This window comes from Macrobrachium rosenbergii, chromosome 2 (assembly GCF_040412425.1).
Source record: "Macrobrachium rosenbergii isolate ZJJX-2024 chromosome 2, ASM4041242v1, whole genome shotgun sequence".
NCBI lineage: Eukaryota > Metazoa > Arthropoda > Malacostraca > Decapoda > Palaemonidae > Macrobrachium > Macrobrachium rosenbergii.
The window spans coordinates 93,561,180-93,574,560 of record NC_089742.1 but is presented as its reverse complement, the minus strand read 5'-3'; the positions used below and the strand labels follow the sequence as shown (position 1 = coordinate 93,574,560).

The following is a 13,381-nucleotide window of genomic DNA, read 5'->3' as shown; positions in this document are numbered from 1 at the left end:
ATCTGAGTGACCCAGAGCATTTTCTTGAATTAAAGCCTCGAGAGAGACAACTTCACTGAGTTAATTTCATAATTTGTTGTAAAATTAGGAATGATATGATATTATGTATCTAGGTGATGGTACACAAACATGGCTCTGATGCTCACCAGTGGTCTCTTTTGTGATGTTACCATTTTAGAAAGTAAGCATTTTGTACATGCCTCTATACCAGTTTGCATGTTTTGAGGATATTATGCAAAATTTATGTCGGCACCATTATCCGTTTGTGTTTGGTTTTCTTCTCTTCTATTAGGGAACATTACCTTGTTCTGCTTCTTTGAGATGACTGAATGAAGTGCAGCAGATGGCCTGACCAGCATCCACGTCTCCCCTGCTCAATAATCCTTCATCTCCACCTTCAGGCGTCTCTTCTGTCTTTTATGTAAGACCCAGTTTGGTCATGACGTCAAGGAGAAACCTCATCATTCTCCCAATTTTCTTGTTACACCTGTCGAGCTGTCTATTCTTTGGAAATCAATAATCACCAGATTATGTGTCAAGCTTTAAAATCATGATTTCTGTGTCCAAGACTCATAATGGTCCTTGTTCAGGTTATTCTAAAGAGGTTGCGTTAATCCTCTTGTAATAATTGTTTAATAATAATGTTCTTATTACTACTACTTGTGGCTTGATAAGTCAATTGCCCTTGACTTACATTCAGAGGCTACCATTCATTTTAGGACAATTAACTCAAGACTAGCCTATACATGACAATTCAAACCTGGGCAAAGATAATACAAGTGTGACACACCGAACTGGTACTTGACGTTGTAGACAGACGAGTCTTCATTTCTGGTTAGGATTGAGGGAAAGGCTGACTCCTGCAGTTTGTTTAATGTTTCTTGGTAGATTCCTTCCATAATTGTTAGAACTGGTTCCTAAACTGGTACTTATACTGGTACCCTATACTGGTTCTTATACTGGTTCCCTGTAATACAAAAAGTTCATTTAGGACAGCAATCTTGTGCCAGACAGCATGTAGTCCTTAGCTTAGGCTATAATGTACTCATGCCTAACTTAACTGTTACATTACACAATTAGTCTGGCTCTACATGCATAACAGGTTGAATTTAACTCAAGAACTGACATATTCATAAAGTTTTGGAAGAATATTGCGCATCTTAGCCTACAGTTGGTGGCACTGCAACCACATGCAAGCTCATCATGGTGCAACTTACGTAACATTACCAGAACAACTCTTGGTAATTTGCTGTTTCACGGTGTTGCCTTGTAATATGTATATCATCCTATATTTCTGATATATTTACTCTTTTATTTATCATGTTATGTATATCAGTAATAATTGTTGAAATATCATATGTAGTGTAATGTCAGATCTCAAAAGAGTTAATGGTTTAGATAACTTAGCAGCGTAATTTAGAATTAACAATACGTTTTTTTCTGCGAAGGTTTGTCAAGAATTGACATATTCATAATATAAAGTTATGGAAGAATATTGTACATCCTAGCCTACGGTTGGTGGCACTGCAACCACATGCAAGCTCAACATGGTGCAACTTACATAACATTACCATAACAACTCTTCGTAATTTGCTATTACATCAAGGTAAAAATACAAAAGAACTCTATTAAGTGTTATGGCAACATGTACAATATAAACTAAGATAAGTGCATACCTTTTACAAGGGAGAAATATGGCATTTCAAATGGGAATAAGAGGAGCTACATTCCTTTCACCTCTCAAGTCGTCATACACATCTCGAACGGTACGATTTGAGCTTATGCTACACAACTATGCACTTAGTTACATTTACGCACTCACTTACGCACACGCGATCATAGAAAACCTAGCTTCGAGTGGTTAAATTAATGTCTTGATACGATGAAAACCAATCTGTTCTTCCAGTCCACCAATTATGAAGGGTATTTTCATTAAATTGAATGAAAGATTTCCATCATTACACTCTCACTGGCTTCTGCTTCCAAAGACAACGCCACTTTCTAGCACCAGTTGATGTCTATCAAGGCGTCATTTATTCAGGTCTCACTTGTAAACTCTTGCCAAATCAGTGGACATTAACTTGAAGCTGATGATCTCAGAAAATCAGTGCTCCTGCTCACTGTGTGCACTGTTGTAATCTATTCTATTTGTTCCTAACTAGGGAATGCGAATGCATTCACAACAACCAGACATTTTTTTTACAGTGCGATAAGCGATGATGCTTTTACTACCGCATTTCTTTTTGACACAACCCTGTACGGTTGATGGTCCTTAGATGTTATTTTTGTGGAATATTGAAGATGTTACGTATCCATATTCATAAATAATAGCATCACACAGCGGCATAAAATTTACATTAGGATACACAAATACCCAAAGTGTAATACTTCTGTGTCTGTGCTACCAATTATTTTTTTTTATTTGATTCCAGGTCGGTGGTAGGAATGACGGGGACAGTTCTGGTCTCGGCATTCTTCGGTCTTGCGCTGTGGCTCGGTCTCATTTCGCACTTGGGAACACAGAAGGCATTCAGAAAGAGAAGGTAATTTGAAACTGTATTATGAGTATGTTATCAATCTCAAAAACTGGTTTCTATAAGCAGGGGATTTGGAAATAACAAATCCCATATTGGGAAATGACATTGTCCTTTTTGCCGGATGGTTTGGATAAATTTCATTGCAGATGAAGCTGCGGATAAGATAGATGTACTGTATAATTGCTGATGGTGGCAGTGTGACTTATAATGTCTTCTAAGTATTTATTTATATAATGCTTCGTTTTTAGAATTCAGGCATCATTTTAAAATTGCTACAACTCTGTTGTTTTTATTTTATTATCTGTGAATAAGATTTTAATTTTTAAATTCAGGCCTAGTAAAGGAGCTCTCACGGTACGGCAGCATCATTTCTTGAGTCTGCAGGTTTTACTGAAATGACACATTTTGCTTTTCTTCCGTATTAAAATGGAAGAATTGTGCTATTCATGAAGGACTGTCCTGAAAATAATTATAACATACAGTACTCTGATATGTCATCTATGTTACTTCATTTTTTACGACGCTTGAAATCCATCAAGCCCTAGCTCGGTTTAAATGCACTTCTTTCCATTCTATGGAGCCCTTCAAATTTCATCATGGCAAATCTCCATCATTAACGACTGATTCAGATTTATATAATCACAGAAGTGTATTTATCTTTAAAGAAACAAGACGCAATATATTCACCTCAACCCAGACCAGATTTGAGAATTATTTCATTCTGGCATACTTGCATTGTCTTTAGAATAATAGAGAATGAATGGATGAAGAATACATTGCCTTAAAGTCATTCATTAGTGATGCTACAGTGAGGTCTCCATTACTGCTCTAGATCATTACATTGTTAATGGAGTTACACTGTTAATGGAACTGTAGAAGTGACAGCACCACTGGACCATGCATAGTTACATGTTGGCTGGTCGGGTCTTTAGTTGGGCGGGGCAGATGATTGTTCGTCGTATGCAATAGCTTAATCTACATCAAGAGAAGACAGTGGTTTTGTGAGTGTTGCGAGGTTTACATGGAAGGAGCCGCCCTCATCTATAATGATGTTTTCTTTGGAATGCTAATTTGGATAAAAACGTTTTACAACAGAAGGGGCTTAATGACAGCCGTTTTTATCACCTCACTCACAAATTGACGGATGTGGCAAGGGGAGAGAAGGGAAGAAAAGTCCATGGAAGCAACATCAGGTTTTGAGATGCAGATAGGACGTGAGGCATCCAAGAGGTATAATATATTTTTAGCTGACTATAATAACGCAGAACTAAGCCTCAGCAGTATTAAGAGCACACATGTTTAGGCTGCAAATATCAGTATGGATGATAATCTCGAGAAGTGAGCTACCAGTAAATTTCAGTTGACTGTTTGCTGTATCAAATCCTTTCCTTCCACTGATAAGGCAGAGGCATGTGTGTATGTCAGATGATATAATGTAATATTAGTTCAGTCGTTATTTTAGGATATAGCTGCAAGTATTAGCTGAGTCGTTGACTCTGAAACCGAACTGGTCGTGGGCTATGTGCAGGTGAGGAATGGAGTTCACTTGGAGGATTGACTCAGGTCTTATTATCTCCAATGAAACTGCTGTGTTTGCCCAGGTCAACTCACATCCGGTCATCCCTTCTCTAAGCGCTTGTTAAATACAGAAAAGGTAGATTCAAGACTTAATACTACTGCCACCTCTACCTTCATATGCTGAGGTAATGATAAAGCTAATCCTTTCAAAAGCAAGACATTTGACCTCTTGGAACATAGTGAGGTAAAATTCCCAGATACATGTTAGCTATTCATCTGGAATACTTTACTATACTGTTCGTCATTCCTGTCGCCTTAACTATCAGTACATGCCATTATACAAGAAGGCAAACCACAAACTGGATCTTATCAGGTCAAACTGGAGACTGAGCTACAGAGTGAAAAATAAAACAGTATGATTATGATTACTTATGCTGCATTTTTGGCCCCACGAAATAGAGCCGTCCAGTATGTGAGCCCTTCTAAATATTCCTATAACTTTTCATGATTTTTTAACTTTGTATGTTATTACATGCAAAGGACACTAACTTTTACAAAGAAAAGAGTTCTTCTAGAAAAATGGATAATCATAATAAGGGAAAATGCACTGGGAATTCATCATATGTATTTTCCATTTTTATTTTCCAAACACTTCAGTAACTTTTCTCCTTTAATCTTTTTTATACTAAATTTATGAATAGGGTGAAATGATAAGACTGCCTTGTGAGTATGAAGATCCATTCTCAATCGAACTATTTTAGGGGGCTAACGAAGTAAGTCTAAAGGTTCCTGTGAAGACGACTGGGAAAGTGTACACTTTGGGTATTAACTTCTTCCCAAACGCTTAAAGTTATCGTAGACTTTCCTTAATGACACTAATGTTGTGTTTTTGCCACCAGAGGAGCCTTTATTTTTTACGGAAGGTAATCACTCACTGGAAACTGCTGTTCTAAGTAACTAACTTCTCAAATGAAGTCCTGGGTATTCAGTAAGCAAAATTCTTAGTTCTAATTCATACCATATTAAAATGAAAGCCACATATTTTTATATGCTTTTAATTAGCTTGAATTCTGTCTGTCTGCCTGTTTGGGTCAAATTTGTAACTCAATTTTCAACCTGTTCCCTTCGTCCGATGGACTTCAAATTTTGCATGGTTACTCAATCCCGGTGACAATACAACCTTACATGATCAGTAGGTCAGCAATGACCTCCATTGACCCTACAGTGACCTCTCCCAGTATCTCAGGATTTGAATGAAACTCTTCGGATTTTTCACAACTTCTTTGACTCAGTAGAGTCTATCTTCTATATAACTCCTCCCCTTCCCTCTTCATTCCCCCTCCCCCTTCCCCTACCTTCCCCCTCCCCCTTCCAGAGCACACAGTCAAGTGTTAATTTAGCTGTGTCTTCCCCCACAGGTGGGTACCGTTCTCAGCTAGCATTCTGCTGGCCCGCGTTCGATTCTCCACTGGCCAATGAAGAATTAGAGAAATTTATTTCTGGTGATAGAAATTCATATCTCACTATAATGTGGTTCGGATTCCACAATAAGCTGTAGATCCCGTTGCTAGGTAACCAATTGGTTCTTAGCCACGTAAAATAAATCTAATCCTTCGGGCCAGCCCTCTCTAGGAGAGCTGTTAATCAGCTCAGTGGTCTGGTTAAACTAAGGTATACTTAACTTTTTCTCCCCAACCCTTTCCCTCTTCCCTCCCCTCCCTTCCCTCTTCCATCCCCTTCCCCCACCCAAACTCCTCCCTCCCCTCCCCTCCCTTCCCCTTCCAAAGCACACATCAAGTGTTAATTTAGCTGTCCCCTGCTCCCCTTCCCTCTTCCATCCCCCTCCCCCCACTCCCTCCCCTCCCCTTCTGGAGCATACAATTAAGTGTTAATTTAGGTGTGTCCTCCTCCCCTTTCGTCGTCCCTTCCTTTCCCCTTCCCTCTTCCATCCCACCCCTCCCCGAGCATGCAATGAAATGTTAATTTACCCTGTCCTCCTCCTCTCCTCCCCTCTTTATCCCCTGCCTTCCCCCTTCTGGAGCACAGGATCAGGTGTTAATTTAGCTGTGTCCTCCCCTCCGCTCCCCTCCCACTTCCCCTCCCCTTCCAGAGCACACAATCAGTGTTGAAGCTGTGTCCTCCCTTCAACTTCCCTCTTCCTTCACCCTCCCCTTCCCTCTTCCACCACCCTTCTCCTCCCCTTCCCCTCCCCTACCCCTTCCCTTCCCCTCCCCTCTTCCTCCCCTTCCAGAGCATACATCAAATATTAATTTAGCTGTGTCTTCCTCCTCCCTTCCCTCTTCCATCCCCCCCCTTCCATTCCCTTCCCTTCCCCCTTCTGGAGCACACAATCAATTATTAATTTAGCTGTGTCCTCCTCCTCCCCTTCCTCTTCCATTCCCTCCCCCCCCCTTCTGGAGCACACAAGTGTTAACCCTCCCTTCCCCTCCCATTCCCTCTCCCTCTCCCCTTCCCCTATCCTTCCCCTTCCCCATCTCCCTTTCCTTTCCCATCCCCTTTCCCCTCCCCTTCCCCTCCCCATTCCCTTCCCCTTCCTCTTCCCCCTTCCCTCTCCTCCCCTAAACGGATATCAGTTTCGTTAACTACAAGCATAAATCAGTTACAATTTCTTTCAAAACTATAACGTATAAGATAAAAAAAAAAATACAAATAAGTTTTTAATTATGCGTTTATTAAAATGCACTAAAAAGTAAAAAATATTTTTTTTTGAGACACGTCAGGATTTTCTTACAATTAATCATGTCTACAAAAATAAAAGCGTGAGCCCCAAACATGGAAGGAAATGCTACAAGAAAAGAAATATATTTATTAATTTCTTGTAGCATTTCCTTCCATGTTTGGGGCTCACGCTTTTATTTTTGCAGACATGATTAATTGTAAGAAAATCCTCGTGTGTCTCAATTTTTTTACTTCTTAATGCATTTTAATAAAAGTTTATTTTAAGTTTTTTTCTCACGTTGTATTTACACAGCCAGTATGACTTAGTGCAAGAACCTCTACAAGTTGAAGAAATATTGACAGTCAACTGTATCAACTCCCATTCATTTTTCATTATAGGGTTTGTTGCTGGGTATTTCTCCAGGTTCCATTTGCAATAAAGGAATTGTTCTGTAACTCTAATGATATACAGTATTACTGTTTTAATATCTACGGGGATATGTGTCTCGGTTATAAAGCCATCAATGAAAGAAATACCGGTCACTTCAGGGCAACCACACCACGAATAGAAAATCATTTCACTTTTTCGGTTGAGCGCCACCGCTATAACTATCCACATTTTTCTCCTTTGCAGCCCCAACAGGCGGAACAGCATGGTCGGTGCTTTGGCCAACTCTGTTGAAAGAGGCGTGAGACACCAAACTCAAGAACTCGAAGCTGTTAAACAACAAGGGAGTTACGTCCACATAAGAAATCAGCCAGATTTCCAACAGGAAGTGACCCAGGCATTCCACAGTCAGCCGCAAGGCCAGCAGAACAAGTTAAGTCTGTCTCCTTCGAAGAAAAGTCATCTGAAAGATCCCACTAAAACTATGAAAGGAATTGCATCCTTGCTTTTGCCAGAAGACCCCCCTCATCAGCTGCACCTTCCTCATGAGGGTGCTACTGCTTTCGGTCAAACAAGAGAAAAATCTCATTCAAGTAAACATATTCATTTTAAGGATGAAAATGTCCTTAAAACTTCAGTCAGCGTTCCTGCAACAAACTCTTGGACACAACATTCCAGCAATTATAATGCACTTCATTTGTCAGCGCCTCCTGAAATTGACTATAACTCTTACCAAACCAGACCTTTTTCCCTGCCGGGCAGCTTTGTTAACCCAGATAGGAAAGGATACCAAAATGATGATGTCACTTATTATTTCGAAGTTCCCAGTCTGACTCCTCGTCTTTCTAACAGACCTAAACCCATCGTGGGTCAAGAAAAAGACATAACCTACTATTACGAAACTATTCCAATTTTGAATGCAAACCCTGTAACACCTTCTAAAGATAACCTGATGAATTCCTTCGAAAGAAATCAAGGACTCCATAACACCGAAGCAAGAAGGCCCATTGCTCACTCTACCAAAGGTGAGAGTGACTTGCGGCACCTGATCACACCTCCGAATCTACGACTAGCTAACCGACAGCGATATGGCTCTGAAGACACAAAGGATACTTATAGCTACCCTCCAAGTGGCTTACTAAATCCAAAACCAAATAAATGGAGGAGCAGTACAAAGTCCTATCTCTCGGATATCCCCCCTTATACTTGGAACTGGAGAAGGGTAAGCGAAGGCTATCAGCGTAGTTCCACAAAGGACCCAAAATATCCCGAAAGGGAGACAGGTAAGAAATCTGAATTAAATGAGTCATCTAGCAAATTTTTCCCTTCTGTGATGTTGCCTAAAAACACTTCTCAAAAAATATCTACCCTGTCAGTGACGGTGACATCTCCAACAACAACAATAAAAACAACAACAAAAACAACAAACAGCAACAGCACCAGCGGCAACCGCGACAGAAACATTTCCACAGCAGGATGATGAATCCAGTAGTGCAAGACCAGCTGGGGCCTCTGATTATGATGACGTCATAACTGCCTTTAAGCTGAGCAATGGTGTCCCTGTTAACTGGATGCCAGACACTCAACTGACAGAAGAAGATGAGGAGAGTCAAGATGATGCAAAAGAGAAGAAAACCAAGAAATCATTTTGAATAACGGGATGTTCGCTGTCACTGTTCAGTACAAAAATATTGGTCTTTTTAATTGCTCAATAATAGATTAAAATAACCGTAGTGTACAGAAACACTAAGATTCCACTAACTTTATCACATTATACGTGAACAAGAATAAAAACAATCGGCCACAAATATTCCAATGCAACGCTTTCCTTTTGCTGTTGGGACTACTGCTGTGAATCCTTACGAATTCTTAAATGTTCAAATATAATACAAACAGAAGAAAAGCCCTTGTAGCTATAACTAGGGTGGTCAGAATTTTGCATGATTTTTTTTTTTTTTTTTTTGCAGACACGCTCACATATGCATTTTTTCTATAGCCTCTTGTTATGATGTAGTCCAATCCATTCGAGATGATTTCCAGTTTCAGCTGTTCAGATACATCGAGATATTTTGCAAGAAGTTTGTGGCTGCAATATTAACTTGAAATTGGAATACAAATAATGGTTCATTTCAATATTACGTTTTTATTCGAACTAATTTAGTTATGATCCTTGGAGGAACAGAATACTCTTATTGTCGAGCACCACAGAATTGAAGTAAATTTAGGTCAATGAACAGTATTTGTTATCTAAGGCTAAACTACATTTAATGCTTGAATATGCATGACACAGAATACTTTCTTTTATTCAAACCACTTTGACGTAATATTGCTTCCCAGGTTTTGAAAAATAAACCTCTGGAAGATAGAATGTCACAACAGGCATTTTGCTGACAGAGCGTAATGGATTTTAGCTTGCTAAAATAAACTTAGCCACTTTAAATTTTGGCTTTTATTCAACATGCTCCAAATTTCTTCTCACTGCTATTAGTCGTTAACAAGTAACAGGAAATGCAGCATGAAGGCAAATGCACCTTTTGCGCCTCTGAGCCTCTGAGCAAGAAGAACTAACGGCATTGGCTGAAGAAGACTACGGCACTGGCTCCAGGGCTTCGCTGGCGCATTAGTTCCGGTAGGTAATGTTTGCCAGCTGCTATTCCGCGCACAGCAAGCACTGGAAACCAGGAGGTCAGAACAAATGAACTCAGTAGTTTGCGAATTTTCATATACGTGCTTTGAATAGCTGATATGTTTTCTTATCATAAACTACTTCATTCATTTTTAGTCCAGTTGAGACTATTGTATCTTAGGTGACATATCCAGTCTGTCCAGAAAAAAAATTAACTTTCTTTGTTTACAGCGTTACCAACTATAATAGTAGTTCTGCAAAATGAATGATGAGACAGCTCAGACGTTGTACAAAACTCTGGTGACTTGATTTTAACAGTGGCTAAGTATTATGTCATTTGCCGATGAATGGTCCTAATTAGCACATTAAAAGAAGAAAGTAACTGAAAACATGGTAGATAAATTATAGCTTTACTTTTCTTTTAACGTAATTTTATAAGCAGAAAAGTTCATTTCTCCTTCAAAGGAAATAGAGTAGCAGCTATTTAAACTTTTCACTAACAAATCGGAATCTATGTCCAAGAATGTCAACGTATGATGTAACTTAAAGTTCAAATAAAAGATCAGTTTATTGAGCTTTGAGACACTGGATAACCCTGAGTCTCTTTGCCTTCCTAGTTTTGTCGGTATATAATCTATTCTAATGTTAGAGGCCAGCAAACTATATCCCTAGACTGGATCAATATACTTAATTTAGATTCAGCCATCCTTGCGCTGGCAGGGGCTCTTGCCCTAGAGCAGCCTGGAATCATGATTCCATTGTCCCATAGTAGGCTATATCAAAATCGATGTGACCTGCTGGAGTTAGGAGTGCTGTCATTCTGTAGGAGCTTGCTTGCGCCCCTTGCACAGAAGCTCCTCTTGTCTGATCTCTCCTGTGGCACTCATCCTCATCAAGCATTTGACGAAGTCTTCTGTTAATATTATATTTGTTCGCAGAATTAAAATGTAATCGATTTTTAACAAGTATCGATAAACTTCTCACATTTTATCAAATGGTGTAAAAGTTCAGAGACAATGATAGGTTCAAAACGTATACTCAAATCAAGGGTTAAGGATGTTTTATAATGACTGATGCAATATGGGTATGTTTCGGCATTTGCTGATCGCATATTGATGAAGCAACATGCGCAATGAAATTTGTAAGTCTTCCAAAAGTTATGGGTCCTGTTTCAAAACTGAATTGAAATCATCATCTTCACCACCATGACATCACTGAACAATCTTTGAAAGAACGCTTTGGTCTAAGCAATTTCTGGATTTAGGGTCATTTGCGGCGAATGCTTCCTGGAAAATCACTCGTCGATTAGAATACTTGGACGCTTTATATTATGGAGCTGATAACTATCCATCCTGGATCATTATGCTTGGTGTTGTTTTGTTAGCCAGCACCTGCCCTCAGCACAACTGAGCGTGCCTGTTTTGCTGCCAAACCCGTCTCCATTACTTTGACATTGCACAGATGATAAACTGAAGGAATCGCTACGACTTGGTATTGAATCATCAAGAAGTGTTAAAACAATGATCGTCGAAATCACAAAATTCCTTTGTAAAAAGAATCTAGAGGTGCGACGAATGTTTTTTAATGGAAACGCTCTCATCCTGGCTCACTGTGATGCATTAATCATTCTGTGCGCGCACAAAAAGCACAAGAAGATCTCGCACGCCGGTTTTGACCATCGGAAATAAATGGTGAAGGTTCGAGGCTGAAGAGGACCATTATCGCAGTTTGCTTCTGAACTGTTAACGAGGTCTAGCATAACTTTCTTCAGAATAAGAAGTCAATGTGAAACAAACCACGGTTTATTGGCACTTGGAATCCGACTCAAATTCGGCGTTATTTTCCTGAACAACGGCGTCAGAACCTGTATCCAAAATTGGCTCGGGATACGAACCTGATTTCAGGCCAGCTACAATTTCAACCAAATGACTGAGCGTAGTCTCGAAAGAATTCTCTCACAGACTCCAGCAAAGAGGCAACCGATCCCTTCCTTAAATGACTATGGACACTGCGCCATCTTTTACGCGAACTTTATACCAATAATGAACGATGCACCATAACACATTTTATATCATATTTAGTTCAGGAAAAATTACGACCTTGACTATATTGCTGACCAGACTGTTAAAACAGCAACCAAATCGATTCAAACCAGTGGTCAGTTCCAAAGGAGAACTGGTTCCTAAGAAAATATTACAATATTCAATACTGACTGGTGAACAAAGAAGAGAAATTGCTCCCAGTCTCTCTTTAAAATAGTCACTTTTTATTTTTTGCAGGATGAACTAACTGTTGTTAACAGAAAATGTTCTTTATATATGACCCAAGTGAAGACATTACTTCAAAATGGCGAGAATGACATTAAATTATCTACAGAGTGGGGAAAAATATAACACGTTTGTCAGGATGGTAGCCTACTGCATCCATATTGCCTCCTTACAATTTGCACAACCACAAAGATGAAGATCCTCAGTCCTTTATAGTTATTATTTTCAATCCTCTGCGCAGAGGAATGTCATATTTCTGGGATTTTACCTTGGATGATTTCATTTTAAATACGTACAATACGTAAATGTTTGATTACAGCAAAATCGCTGGACCGTCACTTCTTGTGAAGCTTCTGTTCTTGTGAAACCTTTAACTGCTTTCAACAAAAGTTTGCAACTGCAGTTTCATTCCTGTAATCAGGGAACAGGTCCTTCTCATTCACCTCTGGAAGGTATTAGAACATTTGACAATGAAATAGTACGTTTGGTTGAAAAGAAAAGATTGATGAGGCCGAAGAAAGAAAAAAAAAGATATATACAGAATAAAATTCCCAGAGTGTATGTTTGAATAGTTCAATAAGAGAAGTGTAGGCTATTCCATAGAGAAGCGGTGGAAGAGGTAAAAGTGCAAGTACAAAGAATTTTTGAAGAAAAATACAGAAATGTTCTCAGAATTTCTAGTGATGGCTGCTAAGAATTTGGACGAAGTTTTTGAATACTCTTGATCGAGGAGAAAATGTTCTAATAATGGTAAATTTAGTAGAGACTGAAGATGAGTGAAATGCTGGAACCTATTTAAGAGAGGAAAAGTCGCATAGTGTCGCTAAAGTTTTAGGTGCTTCATGCACAGAGGCAATATCAGCTCAAACAAATAGCCACTTATGGTTTGTCGTGAAAGGGTCCATAAAGAGTGGATGAGAAAATTTAATGTTCATCGTTTGAAAGGAAAAGGTGACAGATGAGTGTTAACATTCAGGTAGGTTCAACATAAATAGAGCGCTAAAGGATGGCGATTCATAAAGCATTTCTGATGGCTAAAATATGAACGGCACTTCGGTTTAGCTGCTGTTTGTCACTTTATAACAGGTGGTGACCATATAACCCTGTTCTTATGTCTTTAGCTGTGCCAAAGCTTCTGTACCACGGATTTCCACAGTCATTTATTTTAAGATGTACTTAGGCATAGTCTCACTTCTTAAAACAATATTTTGTTTTTCCAAAGAGGTGTCTAGTACGCCCCATGGAGAATGAATGGTTTTGGTTTATGATAATCAGTGTGATATGTTACTCTGCTTTGAATTTCATCTTTCGTTTCTGCTTTCTTGATCCCAAAATTCCCTATTCCGCATCAAATATCAAAGTCTTC

At 39.2% G+C, this 13,381-nt stretch overlaps 1 protein-coding gene across 1 annotated transcript in view; it reads left to right on the top strand.

Moving 5' to 3' along the window:
- Positions 1 to 9,546, top strand: part of LOC136850102 (uncharacterized) — a 63,926-nt gene extending 54,380 nt beyond the window's left edge. Inside the window, 3 exon segments of the mRNA XM_067123651.1 lie at positions 2,433 to 2,543; positions 7,369 to 8,544; positions 8,546 to 9,546. Coding sequence (XP_066979752.1) covers positions 2,433 to 2,543; positions 7,369 to 8,544; positions 8,546 to 8,774 — 1,516 coding nt within the window. The 3' untranslated portion in view covers positions 8,775 to 9,546.
- The last annotated feature ends 3,835 nt before the right edge of the window (positions 9,547 to 13,381 follow it).